Raw genomic sequence first — 12,946 nt, 5'->3', positions numbered from 1 at the left:
TTCAAGAACTCCCAAATATTCAACTCAAACAATTATCAATATTTTGCTATTCTTCTTTCATCTATCCTCCATTGCCTTTTTGAGGGAAAAGAGAGTTTTGAAACAAATATCACACATCATTTCTTTTCACCTGTAAAAGCAGTATGTATATGGAACAGGTTTTGGGTTTTTGTTTTTGTTCTTTTACCCCCAAATAACTGCAACATTACCACAGTCAACAAAAGAAGTATCAATTAGGTCAACTTTGAATAAACCTTTATCTTTCCATAACAAAGGACCATCAATTTTCAAAAAGGCATACAATAATATAGCAAAATTACATGGCACGCACCCCCCACCAAGTACACGAAGCAAAAACGAGTATGGATGAGGATGTGGAGATATTGGAACCCTCACACACCACTGGTAGGAATATGAAATGGAACAGCCTCTATGAAAGTTTGGCAGTTCCTCAGAGAGTTAAACAAAGAGTTACCCAATGGGGGGCACCTACGTGGCTCAGTCAGTTAAGCGGCAGATTCTCAATTTCCGGCTCAGCTCAGGATCTCATGGTCTTTTGAGATCAAGCCTGAAGAAGGATGCCATGCTCAGCACAGAGTCTGCTTGAAAGTCTCTCTCGCTCTCCCTCTGTCCTTTTCCCTGTTCACTCTCTGTCTCTCTAAAATAAGTAAATCTACCCCCCCCAAAAAAAGAGTTACTCAATGTCTCAACATATACCCAATTCCACTCCTAGGTATATACCAAAGAAAACTGAAAACTTATGTCCACACGATAACTTGCATAAGAATGTCCAGAACAACCATAATAGCCAAAAAGTAGAAACAATCTCAATGTCCATCAACTGATGAATGAATAAACAAAGTATGATAAATACATAAAATAAATACTAGTTGGCCATAAAAAGTAATGAAGAAATGATACATGCTATAATGTGGATGAACCTTGTAAACATTATGCTAAGTGAAAGGAGCCAGACAAAAAAGACCATATATACTATGATTCCATTGATACGTAATTTCCAGAATAGGCAAATCTATAGACAGAAAGTAGATCAGTAGTTACTAAAAATGGAGAGTGACTACCAGTGAGCATAAGTTTTCTTTTTTGAGGTATCAAAATTTTCTGAAATTAGACAGTCATAATAACTGCACAACTTTGTGAATTATCTAAGAACCACTGGGTTGCACATGTTAAAGAGCAAGGATTTTTTTATTTTATTTTTTTGTTTTGGTTTTTGCTTTTTTTAATTAACTAATTTATTATTTGTTTCAGGGGTACAGGTCTGTGATTCATCATACACAATTCACAGCATTCACCATAGCACATACCCTCCCCAGTATCCATCACCCAGCCACCCCCTCCCCACCACAGCCCTCCACTCCAGCAACCTTCAATTTGTTTCCTGAGATTAAGAGTCTCTTATGGTTTGTTTCCCACTCTGGTTTCATCTTGTTTCATTTTTCCCTCCCTTCCATGATCCTCTGCCTTGTTTCTCAAATTCCACATATTAGTGAGATCATATAATTGCCCTTCTCTGATTGATTTACTTCTTAGCATAATACCCTCTAGCTCCATCCACGTCATTGCAAAAGGCAAGATTTCATTTCTTGATGGCTGCATAATATTCCACTGTGTATGTATAGGTATATATGCATGTATATTTGCTACATGTGATTGATATATATATGCATACCACATCTTCTTTATTCTTCTGTTGATGGACTTCTAGACTTTAAAGAGCAAGTTTTACAGTATGTGAATTATATCTCAATAAAATTGTTTCATGAAATTAAATATTCAAATGTCTTCAAATAATCAGAAATTTTAAAAGAAAGGAATTCTTTAATTTTACTATGACTGAAAAACAGAAAAAGGAATTTTCATGTGCCTAACTTAGGCGAGAAGATCTGAAAATTTTTCTATGTCACTAAAAGAATTCCCTCTTCACTTTAAATATCAATACATTAATTAATTTAAATATCTGGAAAACCAATAGTTAGACATGATAACAAACAATACAATCAGTAATCAACTGATTCAGGCAGTAACTTTCAACTAGCCTGAACTTTCAACTAGCCATTTTGGATCATAAACTAGAGTACTGGGAAAAATACAGATTTCTGAGATCTCAATTCGATTCAGTTTCACTTATAAAAGTGACACAATTTTATTTATCCAGACCAGCTAATAACAGCATCGTTTATCGTGATTGGAAATCCATTTCTGTATTAGTTAGGTTAAGTAATGTTACTATATATATGCTATAACAAACTTCATAATCTCAGTAGCTTTTTAAAAAAAAAAATCACATGATACCCTTTCTATATAAAAATCCAGAAGACTCAGGATTGGTAAATCTAAAACTAAGTCCTAATTAAATTGTCTATTAAAAGTCTACTGTTAAGATACTGGTTACAGAGATACATAACACTTGACCATCTACGTTAACACCACCCCCATTCTTCCTGTTGCTCACACACTATATCCAATAGTCAGCAAGTCCTATCAGATAATGCTACTCTCACTACTTCCACTACTCAACCACTAGATAAAGCCTAGAGATACATGGTACCTGGTATTACATGGTAGAGCCAAGGCAGCTAAATTACCAAGTTAGGAACATCCTAATGGTACTCTGAGGAGCGAGACAGAACCAAGGCCACTCCAAATAAATACCTGCTTAACTAACTGGCCCCAAAAATTCTACCACCCACTTAACAGACACTGCTAAAAACCAAGGTGAGGAAAGCTCATCAGCTTAATATAATATGCAAAAATAAGTCATAAACTAGGAAGATGTTTTTCTTCCTAAAATGTTTACATATACTATCTAAAGTATCTGACTTTTTAACATTTAATCAGATATCAAAAACAGACAAAACACTGTGCATCCCTAATGCATTTAAAATAGAAGAATTTGATAGATGAGTTTACAAAACCAACAACAGTTTCGTATTTCTAGAAAGTCACCTCGTTGGTATCAAAAGATTAAATTTTGTATATGAGGAACTAAATACAGTCTCTCATTTTGGATGGCTTTAAAAAATCATGTTCTTAGTAGTATATCTGAATCACCATAGTCAAATACCGTAGTAAAAAATCTTCAACTTACATGTTAGTTCAAAGAACTAGAACCCAAGTCCTTACCCATTGAAACTGGTAATTATTATTATTTCAGTACTTATAGATAGCTCAGTCACAAGCGTCAAATAGCTGTAAAGAGGTGGTTCCCAGAAGGTACACAACATATTGATTCTGTGGGAAATGAATTCTATGAATTTGGATTGTAACAAAGCTTCCTCTCATTCCCGCTAAATTCACCCAAATTAAAGACCCCAGAGAATTCAGAAGCACTGTAAAAGGAAGTATGGTTTACCCAAACTGCCTCTACCCCTAATCTTCTTGGAACAGCAATAAACAAAACCAGCATACAGGAGCTTAAAAAATAATTTTCTCTAGAATCCCAAAGGGACATCCCTGCTTAGCTGTTTCCACTCACAGGCCATTTGCAAATCAGGTATACATACAACAGAGAATGCCAAAATACATGTCTGCTATGTTTTATACAAGCAAGCAAGAATGTGAAAAGATAAAGAAAAGCAATGTGCTTTTGAGGTCTTAACATACTAGATTCCCATAACTTCCCTAAAATTCATCAAAATAAACAGAAATAGCACACACTAACATGACCTATTAAGGCTATGTTATCCATTCATCTACAGCCTTTAAATGACAAACCATCTAACCATACACCCCTTTTTATACTTCACTTCTCTGCAGTTTGTAAGTGTATATAGCTAAGATGGCCAGGCCCCTAAATGCCTTTCTTCATCTTATTACATATAACCATCATATACAATGTGAATTAATGGTTTAAGCACTGAGACTTGAAAGTCAGACCAACCTGGGTTCAAATTCTAATTCTACTACATAAGGAGTTCTATTATTTATACAATAGAGCTAATAAATAAAACTTACATCATAAGATGTCTATGAGGAATAAATGTGATAAAACATATAAAATACTTAGTAGAATGCTTAAGATACATGGCAACCACTTAGTAAATGGAAGTTTAAAATCTGAGCACCAACTGTGACAGCTAAACAAAAGCATTTGAGACCATGAAATCACTATCTATTATGTAGAGGTGAGAAACTTAACTAAAAGTTCTAGAAAAATCCATATCTTAAAAAATGCATGATTAAACAAAACATAGTACTGTTATTTCCTGAAAAAATACATTAGGAAAAGACTACAAAGGAGTTAAATAAAACAAATTTAGGGATGTCCGGTGGCTCAGTTGGTTAAGTGCCTGCCTTCAGCTCAGGTCATGACCCAGGGTCCTGGGATGAGTCAAACATAGGGCTCCTCACTCAGCAGGGATCCTGCTGCTTCTCCCTCTGCCTCTAGCCCCCCCTGCTTGTGTGCTCCTTCTCTCCCTCCTACCGTTCCTCCCTCTCTTTTTCTGGAAAATAAATAAAATCTCAAAAAAATTAAAAAATAAAAAATAAGGGGCACCTGGGTGGCTCCATCGTTAAATACCTGCCTTCGGCTCAGGGTCCTGGGATCAAGCACCTAATCAAGTTCCTTGCTCAGCCGAAGCCTGCCTCTCCCTCTCCCACTCCCCCTGCTTGTGTTCCCTCTCTTGCTCTATCTCTCTCTGTCAAATAAATAAATAAAATCTTTTTAAAAATTAAAAAAAAAATAGATTTAGTCCGCACTCATTCAAAACTTTTAACTTTTCATCAATCTTCACAATGTAATAATGTCCTTTGTTCAGAGTTTTAAAAATATGAACTATATTGCTACGCGACATGAAACCCTCTTAAACATATGCACTAAAATTGTAAAGACAAGTCTTATAAAACAAAAATTATTTAAAAGTATGGATTATAAGCCCCTTTAAGTCAATAGTTCTGAGACAGTTAAGTAAGTTTTTTAAATGATATACCTGAGTAAGGTAATAGGGAATTACAAAAATGAGACAGATATAAACCTCAAATTATATTATTCAAGCTATTTCCACTGCTAATGAAATTAAGACTTCCATTTCAACTGTAGGCAATTTGGTTATGGAATGTTATATTCTCAAGAACAGAACCCATACAACTGGTTCTATTCCTATGTCTTTAATTCTAACATCATCTCAGAGCAGTGGAGCAATTTGAAAAACCAGAACAAACCTCCCTAGCTGAGCAGGAGAGCTAGAAGAGAAAATGATATTGACTGCTTTAGTTTGAGAGTATAAAGCACCAAGACAAAGGAAATCTACCCAGAACTGAGGGACACGTTTAACAGGCATTTTGACCTCAAGACTGAAAAGTGAGAAGCTAAGGAAAGCCCGTTTATCCTCAAAACTGAATTCAGGGTGAGTCAGGTCCATCTTAGTTATTGTTTGTGTATGAGAGAAAGAAGCAATAATGAGAAAGAGCCCTAATAAGACTTAGAAATCCCTACTTTTTAAAGTTTTCTCTAAGACAGTCCATTCTACTGAATAACATTAAGTTCAGCTATGTTCATATTTACATCTTTAGCAAATAAACTTAAACTAGATTAAAGTCGCAAACTACTCAAGTAAAAGTCGCCTTCCTGACATATTTTCATGCCCCAGGAGCAAGTACCCAAATTTACAGAATAATTATTTCACATTACTGGCCAATTTCAGGATCTGAAAATCTAAAGTCATGAAGTGATGACAAATGTCATATCACAACATAATTCACAATTATCTATGTACACTATTGACATGAACTGATACACTTTTCAATTCCTACACCAAATCCTAAACCAATTATCAATAACATTCAAAGTTAAACAAAACTCCCAAAGAGTTCAATTCCAGGTTTTTAGTGATGGCATTATAAAGTTTTATGTAAATATGGCAACTGCCCTATTTCCTAACTAGAAAACACCTTCCCCTCTGGAGCCCATCATGGATATGTAATCTTTTTACATAATACATAATTACAGTGAGAATCATCAGAGCAACATTACCTTTGAAATAAAAGGTTTAAAAAAGAAAAAAAAGCAGCTACTTGTCTACTTAAAACTGTTATCAACTCTTTAAGAAAAATGTCCCCAAGAGCACCTGGGTGGCTCAGTTGGTTAAGTGAATGCCTTCAGCTCAGGTCATGATCTCTGACCCCAAAGGATCATGCTCCTTACTCAGGAGGGAGTCTACTTCTCCCTCTGATCCTCCCCCTTCTCATGCTCTCTTTCTCATTCTCTCTCTTTCAAATAACAAAATCTTAAAAAAGAAAAGAGAAAAGAAAAAGAAAAAGAAAGAAAGAAAAATGTCACTGTGAACCTTTTCTTAAATCAGCTACACATTCCCTTACCTCCCCTTCAGAGTTGACCATTCCCTCCCTATGCTCCTATAGCATCCCTCTCTTGTAACACAAGTCACATAATACTAGAGCTTTTTACTACATATCTGTATCCCCACTGGATCTGAGCTTTATAACAGCAAAGGGATCATCATCACCTTCATGCTTAACATATAGACACCCAAATGCCAGGTCAATAAAATCCTAATTAAATAAATAAATGAAGCCCAAGAAAATATGCTTTGATGGGAAAGGGTTTATTTGCTGCAAGTTTACTGACAGATGGAAAATTGAATTTCAAATATTCGTGTGGAGATTGTGATTAAGTCAAATCAGTATCTGAAGATAAGGCTAAAACCTTAAGACTAAATATGCTCTTGTTTAGCCAGTTCTGTTAACTGTTTAGCTAGTTAGCTAAGAGATAACTCTGTTAGCTCAGAGTTTAGCCAGAGTTCTGCTGACAGCAGTAGACATGTGACCTATTTTAGAGATCCTAAAAGGACAACTTCAAATCTCCATTCTTTTCCCTCTAGCAGCTCCTATTTACTTTCCTAGAAACCACTGCCCACAGAGACGAAGGCCCTCCACCCACCCTTGGCCCATCAGACCCAATTAGAGCGCTACTGACCAGAGCCATCAACTTTTCTACTCCTTACTGGAGAACACTTACTTCTACAAGGCACTGGAACCGTACTCTGCTTCTAAATCATCCACCTCCACCAGGCAGATGTGCGAAGAATCAGGCCTAAGAAATAATCTCTGTTAAACACCAAATAGCACTTAAGATGCCTAAACACAGAATTAGTGTCAAGCAGTCTTTGCGGGTGCTCATAAGAACCCAAACTTCTCTCATAATATATTAATATTGCTTATATTACAAAATGTTCTGTTCTAAATAACCATCTTATGATCTAATACTCCAGTTCCTATACTGAAGACTACCTGTGGGGTATTATGAAATAGTTGGTGTGTTCAACAATTTAAAAACTTCAAATCAGTTTCCATGTGGTAAATTAGAATGTAAGCCTGTCAAATCTAAAAACCACGGGAAGTTTTCAGTGAAGGTCTAAGACAACAAACACATGGTCCTCACCCCCAGTTCCACCCACTCTCATTAACTAGAAATAAATTTTAGTATTACAGTTCACCTGGAGGGGTGCCTGGGTAGCTCAGTGGGTTGAGCATCTGCCTTCAGCTCAGGTCATGATCTCACGGTCCTGGAATTGAGCCCTTCATTGGCCTCCCTGCTCAGCAGGGAGTCTGCTTCTCCCTCTCCCTCTGCAGCACCCCCTATTTGTGCATGCACACACTCTCTCTGTCAAATAAATAAATAAAATCTTTTTTAAAAAATACAATTCACTTGGAGATGACTTGCTGGAAGAGAAGAGAAAAGTCAGGTTTGCCACAGTTAAACCTGGAAGTGTGTGTACGAGTTGTAAGTGGGTTAAGGAGACGGTGCAGAAAAGTTTGCAACTGATGTGTCCTCCCAGCAGCCAAATGATCCATATGGGTACTAGAGATTAGCACTAGGAGGGCAGAACTCCTGCCAAAAACTGACTTCTACTGGGTGCAGGTAAGGTAATTGGGTTTCACACCACTCTTCTCTTAGATACTTTTTGAAAAAGAAAAAGTTTTAGAAAAGTGGTAACTCTTGGTCTACCATAGTGCAAACCAAGTCCCTTTTGGTTCAATCATACAATATAAAGATCTCATATAAGCACATACTTGAGCATATATCTAAATGTATATGTATATACACACTTTTATATATAGATACATATATAGAGACAGAGACACACAAACACACACATAGATATGTGCTCAAGTATATACTTATATATTTAGGAATGGTATTCCAGCTATGTTATAAACAGCACTATGGAAGTATCTGACTTTCAATTCTGACTATTCTGAAAAACTATTTTTCTACTTTGAAAATGTGTAGAATGAATCATATGCAACAGGAAATCTTCTGTAAACCAGAAAATTTTAAAACAAGTCTGTTACCCCCTGTGAAAATCTTAACTTTAAAACAAAGGATCTGAAAAAAATGGCAGTTCCAGCTAGTTTGTTTCAAGCACTTAAATAACTTGGGGGGTTTTATTTCCTCTATTAAAAATATTTGTATCAAAAATATTGACAGACAAGACCAACTAAGAGTTGATTTTCTAAACCTCCTGCTTTTGCAGTAACTGCCTTATTTCTGTAGTTCTTCTAAAAGTCTCAACGCCTAACTAAAGCAATAAAACCTTTAATATAGGTTGCAGTGTTTACCTTTTTTAAGGATCCATCTGTCTCTCCCATACTAGGCCAATGACTTAAGTCCAATGAAAATGGTCCTTTTTTATGCCTGTCAGTTATTATGTCCCTTGATATTTTTGTACACAGTACTCTTACTAATTAACTGAACCTCATGAGGAAGATACTAATGATGGTTGAGGCACTCGAGAGACACACACACACATCTCGGAACTCAAAATACTTCGCAATCTAGCAAGAGACCTATTTGATTCAAGAAGGGAGGGGATGAACAGAGAGACGGGAGTGCATGGCACGAAAAGTTGCTGGCCAGAGCAGCTGTGCCCAGCTTTTAAGACACTTACTGGTTTGCTAGGGTACACGTTAGATAGATGCGTTTTTAGTTTCCCCACGGTCCAGTTCAAGAAGCAGCTAATAGTCTGGTCACTGTATTTCTGATTTGGTGCTTTAATGATGAGGGTCACAGGAATCTCCATCCCATTTTGGTCCATGGTGCCCCCGAGTTGAACAGTCAAGAGGAGCAGCCCAGATGAGCCCAGGTGGTAACTGCCGGCGCGACCGGCACAGGGACGGCAGCAAGTAGGTTCTTAATATTCCGTGTCCAAGTCAGTCACAAGTGCATCGGGCGATACAAAGGCCATTGCCGGTACCAAGGATGATGGACAGTGGCGGCGGCGGGGTCCGGGGACCCGGCCGTGGGTGCAGCTTTCCCCGCCAGGTCCGGGCTCCGCCGGGCTCCGGACTGCGGAGAGAGGCCGGGAGGAAGAGAGAGAAAGCAATGATAAGGGAGGGAGTCACTGCCCCGCCCCCGCCGCGACCCCCAAGCTGAAACGCAATAAGGCCCCTACGCGACGGCCCTGCCAAGCGGACCAGAGAAGGGGCCGAGCCGCTCAGGGAGACCCGCCGGGGCAGGGGGTACCTGAAAGAAGGCCGCGGGGCCCGCCACCGCCGCCCTCCGCGCCCGGACAGGGCCGCCGTCCGCACAGTCCCACCGGGCGTCCTCCGCGGCGGCCGCTCCCTTCCTGCTGCTCCGCGGCGGCCACAGCCCGGCCCCGGGTCTCGCGAGGCGGCGCGGTGGCCGCGGGAGAAGTTGGCCAAAGGGCGCGGTCCGCTCTCCGCCTGACCCCTCGGGCAGGACACTGCAGCGCGGCGCAGGGCCGGGCGCGGCCGAGGCGGCGGCAGGTGGCAGGAGGGCGGGGACTAGAAGCCCAGGGGCCCGGCGCGAGCGCGCTGGTTTTGTTGTTGTTACGAGGAAGGTCCCGGGGCCCCTTTAAGCCGGAAGGCGCAGGACGGAAGTGCGTCACGCGCGGCCCGCCCCAGCGCCGGGCTTTGCCTCTGTAGTCGCAGCCCCCCGCCGCCCCCCGACTGCCCGGGGGACAGCGGGCTGAGCTCCGGGTCGCCCCGAAGCCTCTGGGCTGTGTTGGAGCCCACCTGGCCTGACCGCTCGCTGGGTCCCGTCCCCCAGCCGTGCTCAGGCCTCACCACGAGCTGAGCTGGCGCTAGCACGTCCTGTTTTGACCACACCCTGGAGCCTGGAGAAATGTTCTCCACCCTAGGAGTTTCTCTGCAGAAGTTAGTGTCCTTCAAGATGCTGAATCAAACTTGTCTTGTGTCGACTGTCTGCAAAGCACGGTACCAGGACCTTTGGTGGAGGAGAGACCCTGGGGTACACTGCGTAGGGAGCAAAGGCTTTCAGTGAAGCCTGAAGCCTGCCTTTACTTTCCGTGTGACCCTGGCTATCCTTTCTGAGCCTTGGTTTAGTTCTCCAAAAGGTAATAGCTATCTAACTGCGTGTTGATGAGCATATGAGCCACGTCTGTAAGCCATCTGGTACAGTTCAGGCATATGACAGTATCTCAGATGTTAATTTCCATCTCTTTCTTCTTAGTCTTCACAGAAGTTGGTTAAGTGTTTACTGAGCCCCTACTGAGTGTTTCGTTCAGTGGGAGATGAAGAAAGATGGCAGTGTTATTTTGCTGTTTTCACAGCTTGGACATAGAATGCAAAGGTTTTGTCCACTGCCCAGAACTGACTTATTCTCCATTTTCTGCACGGGTTTGGAGATCAGTACAGCAAGTTAAAGTTGGACGTGCATTTTCCACTTCCACATACAGGACAAGGCAAGCAGATAATAAAGAGAGCTAGTCTTTTTCCCTCTCGCCTTCAGAAGGGTTAATGAAGGCTAGCTACCATTTAGTGACCAAGGAGGAAACTCTTCCTCTCTGTAGCTAATGCAGCAGGATCCCTTACACCCTCACTTCCTTCACCACCTTCCTGGTGGTAGGACATCTACCATATTTGAGCCATACCCTCTAAATGCTCTTCAGAAATAAGAGTGAGGCCCCCTTTATTTTTTATCATGTACTGAGGAGAGCTTACTATGACTCAGGTTTTCTGTAGCAGACCCTGGTCTCTTTCTACCTAGTATTTAGTCAACCTAATGGAACTTTAACTTAATTCTAGCTAAAAATACCTTTTCTAGACTCCTGTACATCTAGGAGTAGTCCATTTAATGCAGCTCCAGACAATTAGACAAAAGTTGAAGTTGCCGCTGGCCCTTTCAAGAAAGCTTTTAGATGGACATGTTCTGTGGGCCAGAACATGCCCTAAACATGTTTGTTGTTTTTTTTTTTTTTTTTTTTTTGCTTGAGGAATATGATGCCAGAGGTGCAGCATCCATAGTTCGGTCATGAAGCAACAAATGGAACAGAGGCCTGCATTCCAAGGATGACAGAGCAGAACAATTCAGAGACTAGATCCTTTATGGCATCATTGTGCGACCATGTAAGTCCTAAGCTGTCTGCCCTAAGACGACTTTTGTGTCCATTTCCTGTTTGAGCCAGGAAGTTTCCGCAACCACCACCACCTGACTCTGCAACTCTTGTCACTTATGCTTGTGACTTAGACTGAGTAATATGGTCATCTCAGTTGGCACTGTGAAATGTACATTTTTGATGATATATATGTTAGTAATTATTAATATTAAGGCAGAATGTACATTTCACTGTGCTCTTCACTATTTAAAGCAGTGAGTGGTTCACTAGTATGGACAAAAAACATTTAAAAATGTAAGGAACATTCAAGAGATTGAAATATATGGGTATAAAAATGATATAGACAAATGATTTTTTTTTAAATTTCACAGTCACCTAAGTGCTTTAGAAATGCTTTTGATGCTGTTGAATTTGGTCATAACACATGATCCTGGAATGTGATCCCATTTTTGTTAAGTATACATGTGTATAGAACAGTGTATGAAAGGATGGTCCCCAAAATGTGGATAGTATTTACCTTGGAATTTGGGGTAGAAAAAATTGTTAGCATTGAGGAGATGCAAGATTGCAGTTACTTAAAGACTGCTATGAGCATTGAACTGCCTATTTAGATCACTGTATGAGTTACAGATACATGGAAATGGGAAAGAACAATTGTACATCTCAGTTACCATTTATTGCTAAAAAAGAGCCTCCAATGAAAATACTTAAGGGTGTGATGCTAATAGATAGTAAAGGATTTATGGTGGTTAAGACTTAATATACTTAAGGGCCGCTGGGTGGCTCTGGGGGTTAAGCCTCTGCCTTCAGCTCAGGTCATGGTCTCAGGGTCCTGGGATGGAGCCCCACATCAGGCTCTCTGCTCAGCGAGGAGCCTGCTTCCGCCTCTCCCTCTGCCTGCCTCTCTTGTATACTTGTGAACTCTCTCTCTCTCTGTCAAATAAATAAATAAAATCGTAAAAAAATAAAAGACTAAATCTACTTGAACAATATTAACTATTCAGCACACATAATCCTATTAGATAATTCAGTAGTTCAAGGTGACTTCTGCCCATGGGGTTAAGAAAGTAAAACTCGTCTAAAAGAAAATTATTTGTAAATCATGAGTTGATTTACAGTATTTGTGGGACATTTTCCAATTCTTTTCATCTTTGGGGTGGGAAAGAAGATAGCTAAATAAGCATATATTAACTCATACTGTGAGATTCCAGTTTCTCCTAAAAATTTAAGAAAATAAAGTGCTTGTTACTGAACTTTTCTTAACTGAAATTTGGACTATCTTCCAGGAAGGTAAAATACTTTTTGATGTTGAATAATATAGTTTGTGGTGTTTTGATTTTTTTTTTTTAAATAATCTTGAGAGGAAAGACTTAAGTCAAGTGATGATCTTGCAGTTGCAAATTTCAAAGATGATGTTGGCCATCTGGTTTCTGATTCCTTCTATTTCTACTTACACCAAACTTGTCTTTTTTTTTTTTTTTTTTTTAGGATGCTGTGCCACAAAGTATCTAATCAAATGTTAATCAAGTTCATTGTTTAAAAACAATGAAATCCTACACTTAAAGCCTAGGCAAATTAGCTCATTT

The 12,946-nt window shown here is 39.7% G+C and overlaps 2 protein-coding genes across 14 annotated transcripts in view; one reads left to right on the top strand and one right to left on the bottom strand.

Annotated features, from left to right (window-relative positions):
• The window catches only part of HERPUD2 (HERPUD family member 2), a 31,109-nt gene extending 21,231 nt beyond the window's left edge, over positions 1–9,878 (bottom strand). The window contains exons 1-2 of the mRNA XM_082693071.1: positions 9,506–9,878; positions 8,931–9,328 (exon numbers count right to left, since the gene is read on the bottom strand). Of these exons, the coding sequence (XP_082549197.1) occupies positions 8,931–9,077 (147 nt within the window). The 5' untranslated portion in view covers positions 9,078–9,328; positions 9,506–9,878. The remainder of the gene's footprint in view (positions 1–8,930; positions 9,329–9,505) is intronic.
• Positions 9,879–9,954: 76 nt separating this feature from the next.
• The window catches only part of LOC309845303 (uncharacterized protein), a 56,035-nt gene continuing 53,043 nt past the window's right edge, over positions 9,955–12,946 (top strand). For 11 of the 13 annotated variants that reach the window (XR_014301191.1, XR_014301192.1, XR_014301193.1 and 8 more), the window contains exons 1-2: positions 9,955–10,158; positions 11,238–11,370. Coding sequence is in view for 1 of the 13 variants with exons in the window: in XM_082693073.1 (XP_082549199.1) it covers positions 11,314–11,370 (57 nt within the window). In the remaining 12 variants the exon portion in view is untranslated. Of the gene's footprint in view, positions 10,359–11,237; positions 11,371–12,946 lie in introns of all 13 variants that reach the window. The other 2 variants (XR_014301200.1, XR_014301201.1) reach the window with 2 other exon arrangements.

This window comes from Mustela nivalis (genome assembly GCF_964662115.1).
Source record: "Mustela nivalis genome assembly, chromosome: 12".
NCBI classification, from domain to species: Eukaryota; Metazoa; Chordata; class Mammalia; order Carnivora; family Mustelidae; genus Mustela; species Mustela nivalis.
The sequence above is the reverse complement of the archived record's forward strand: the minus strand, read 5'-3'. Positions and strand labels throughout refer to the sequence as shown.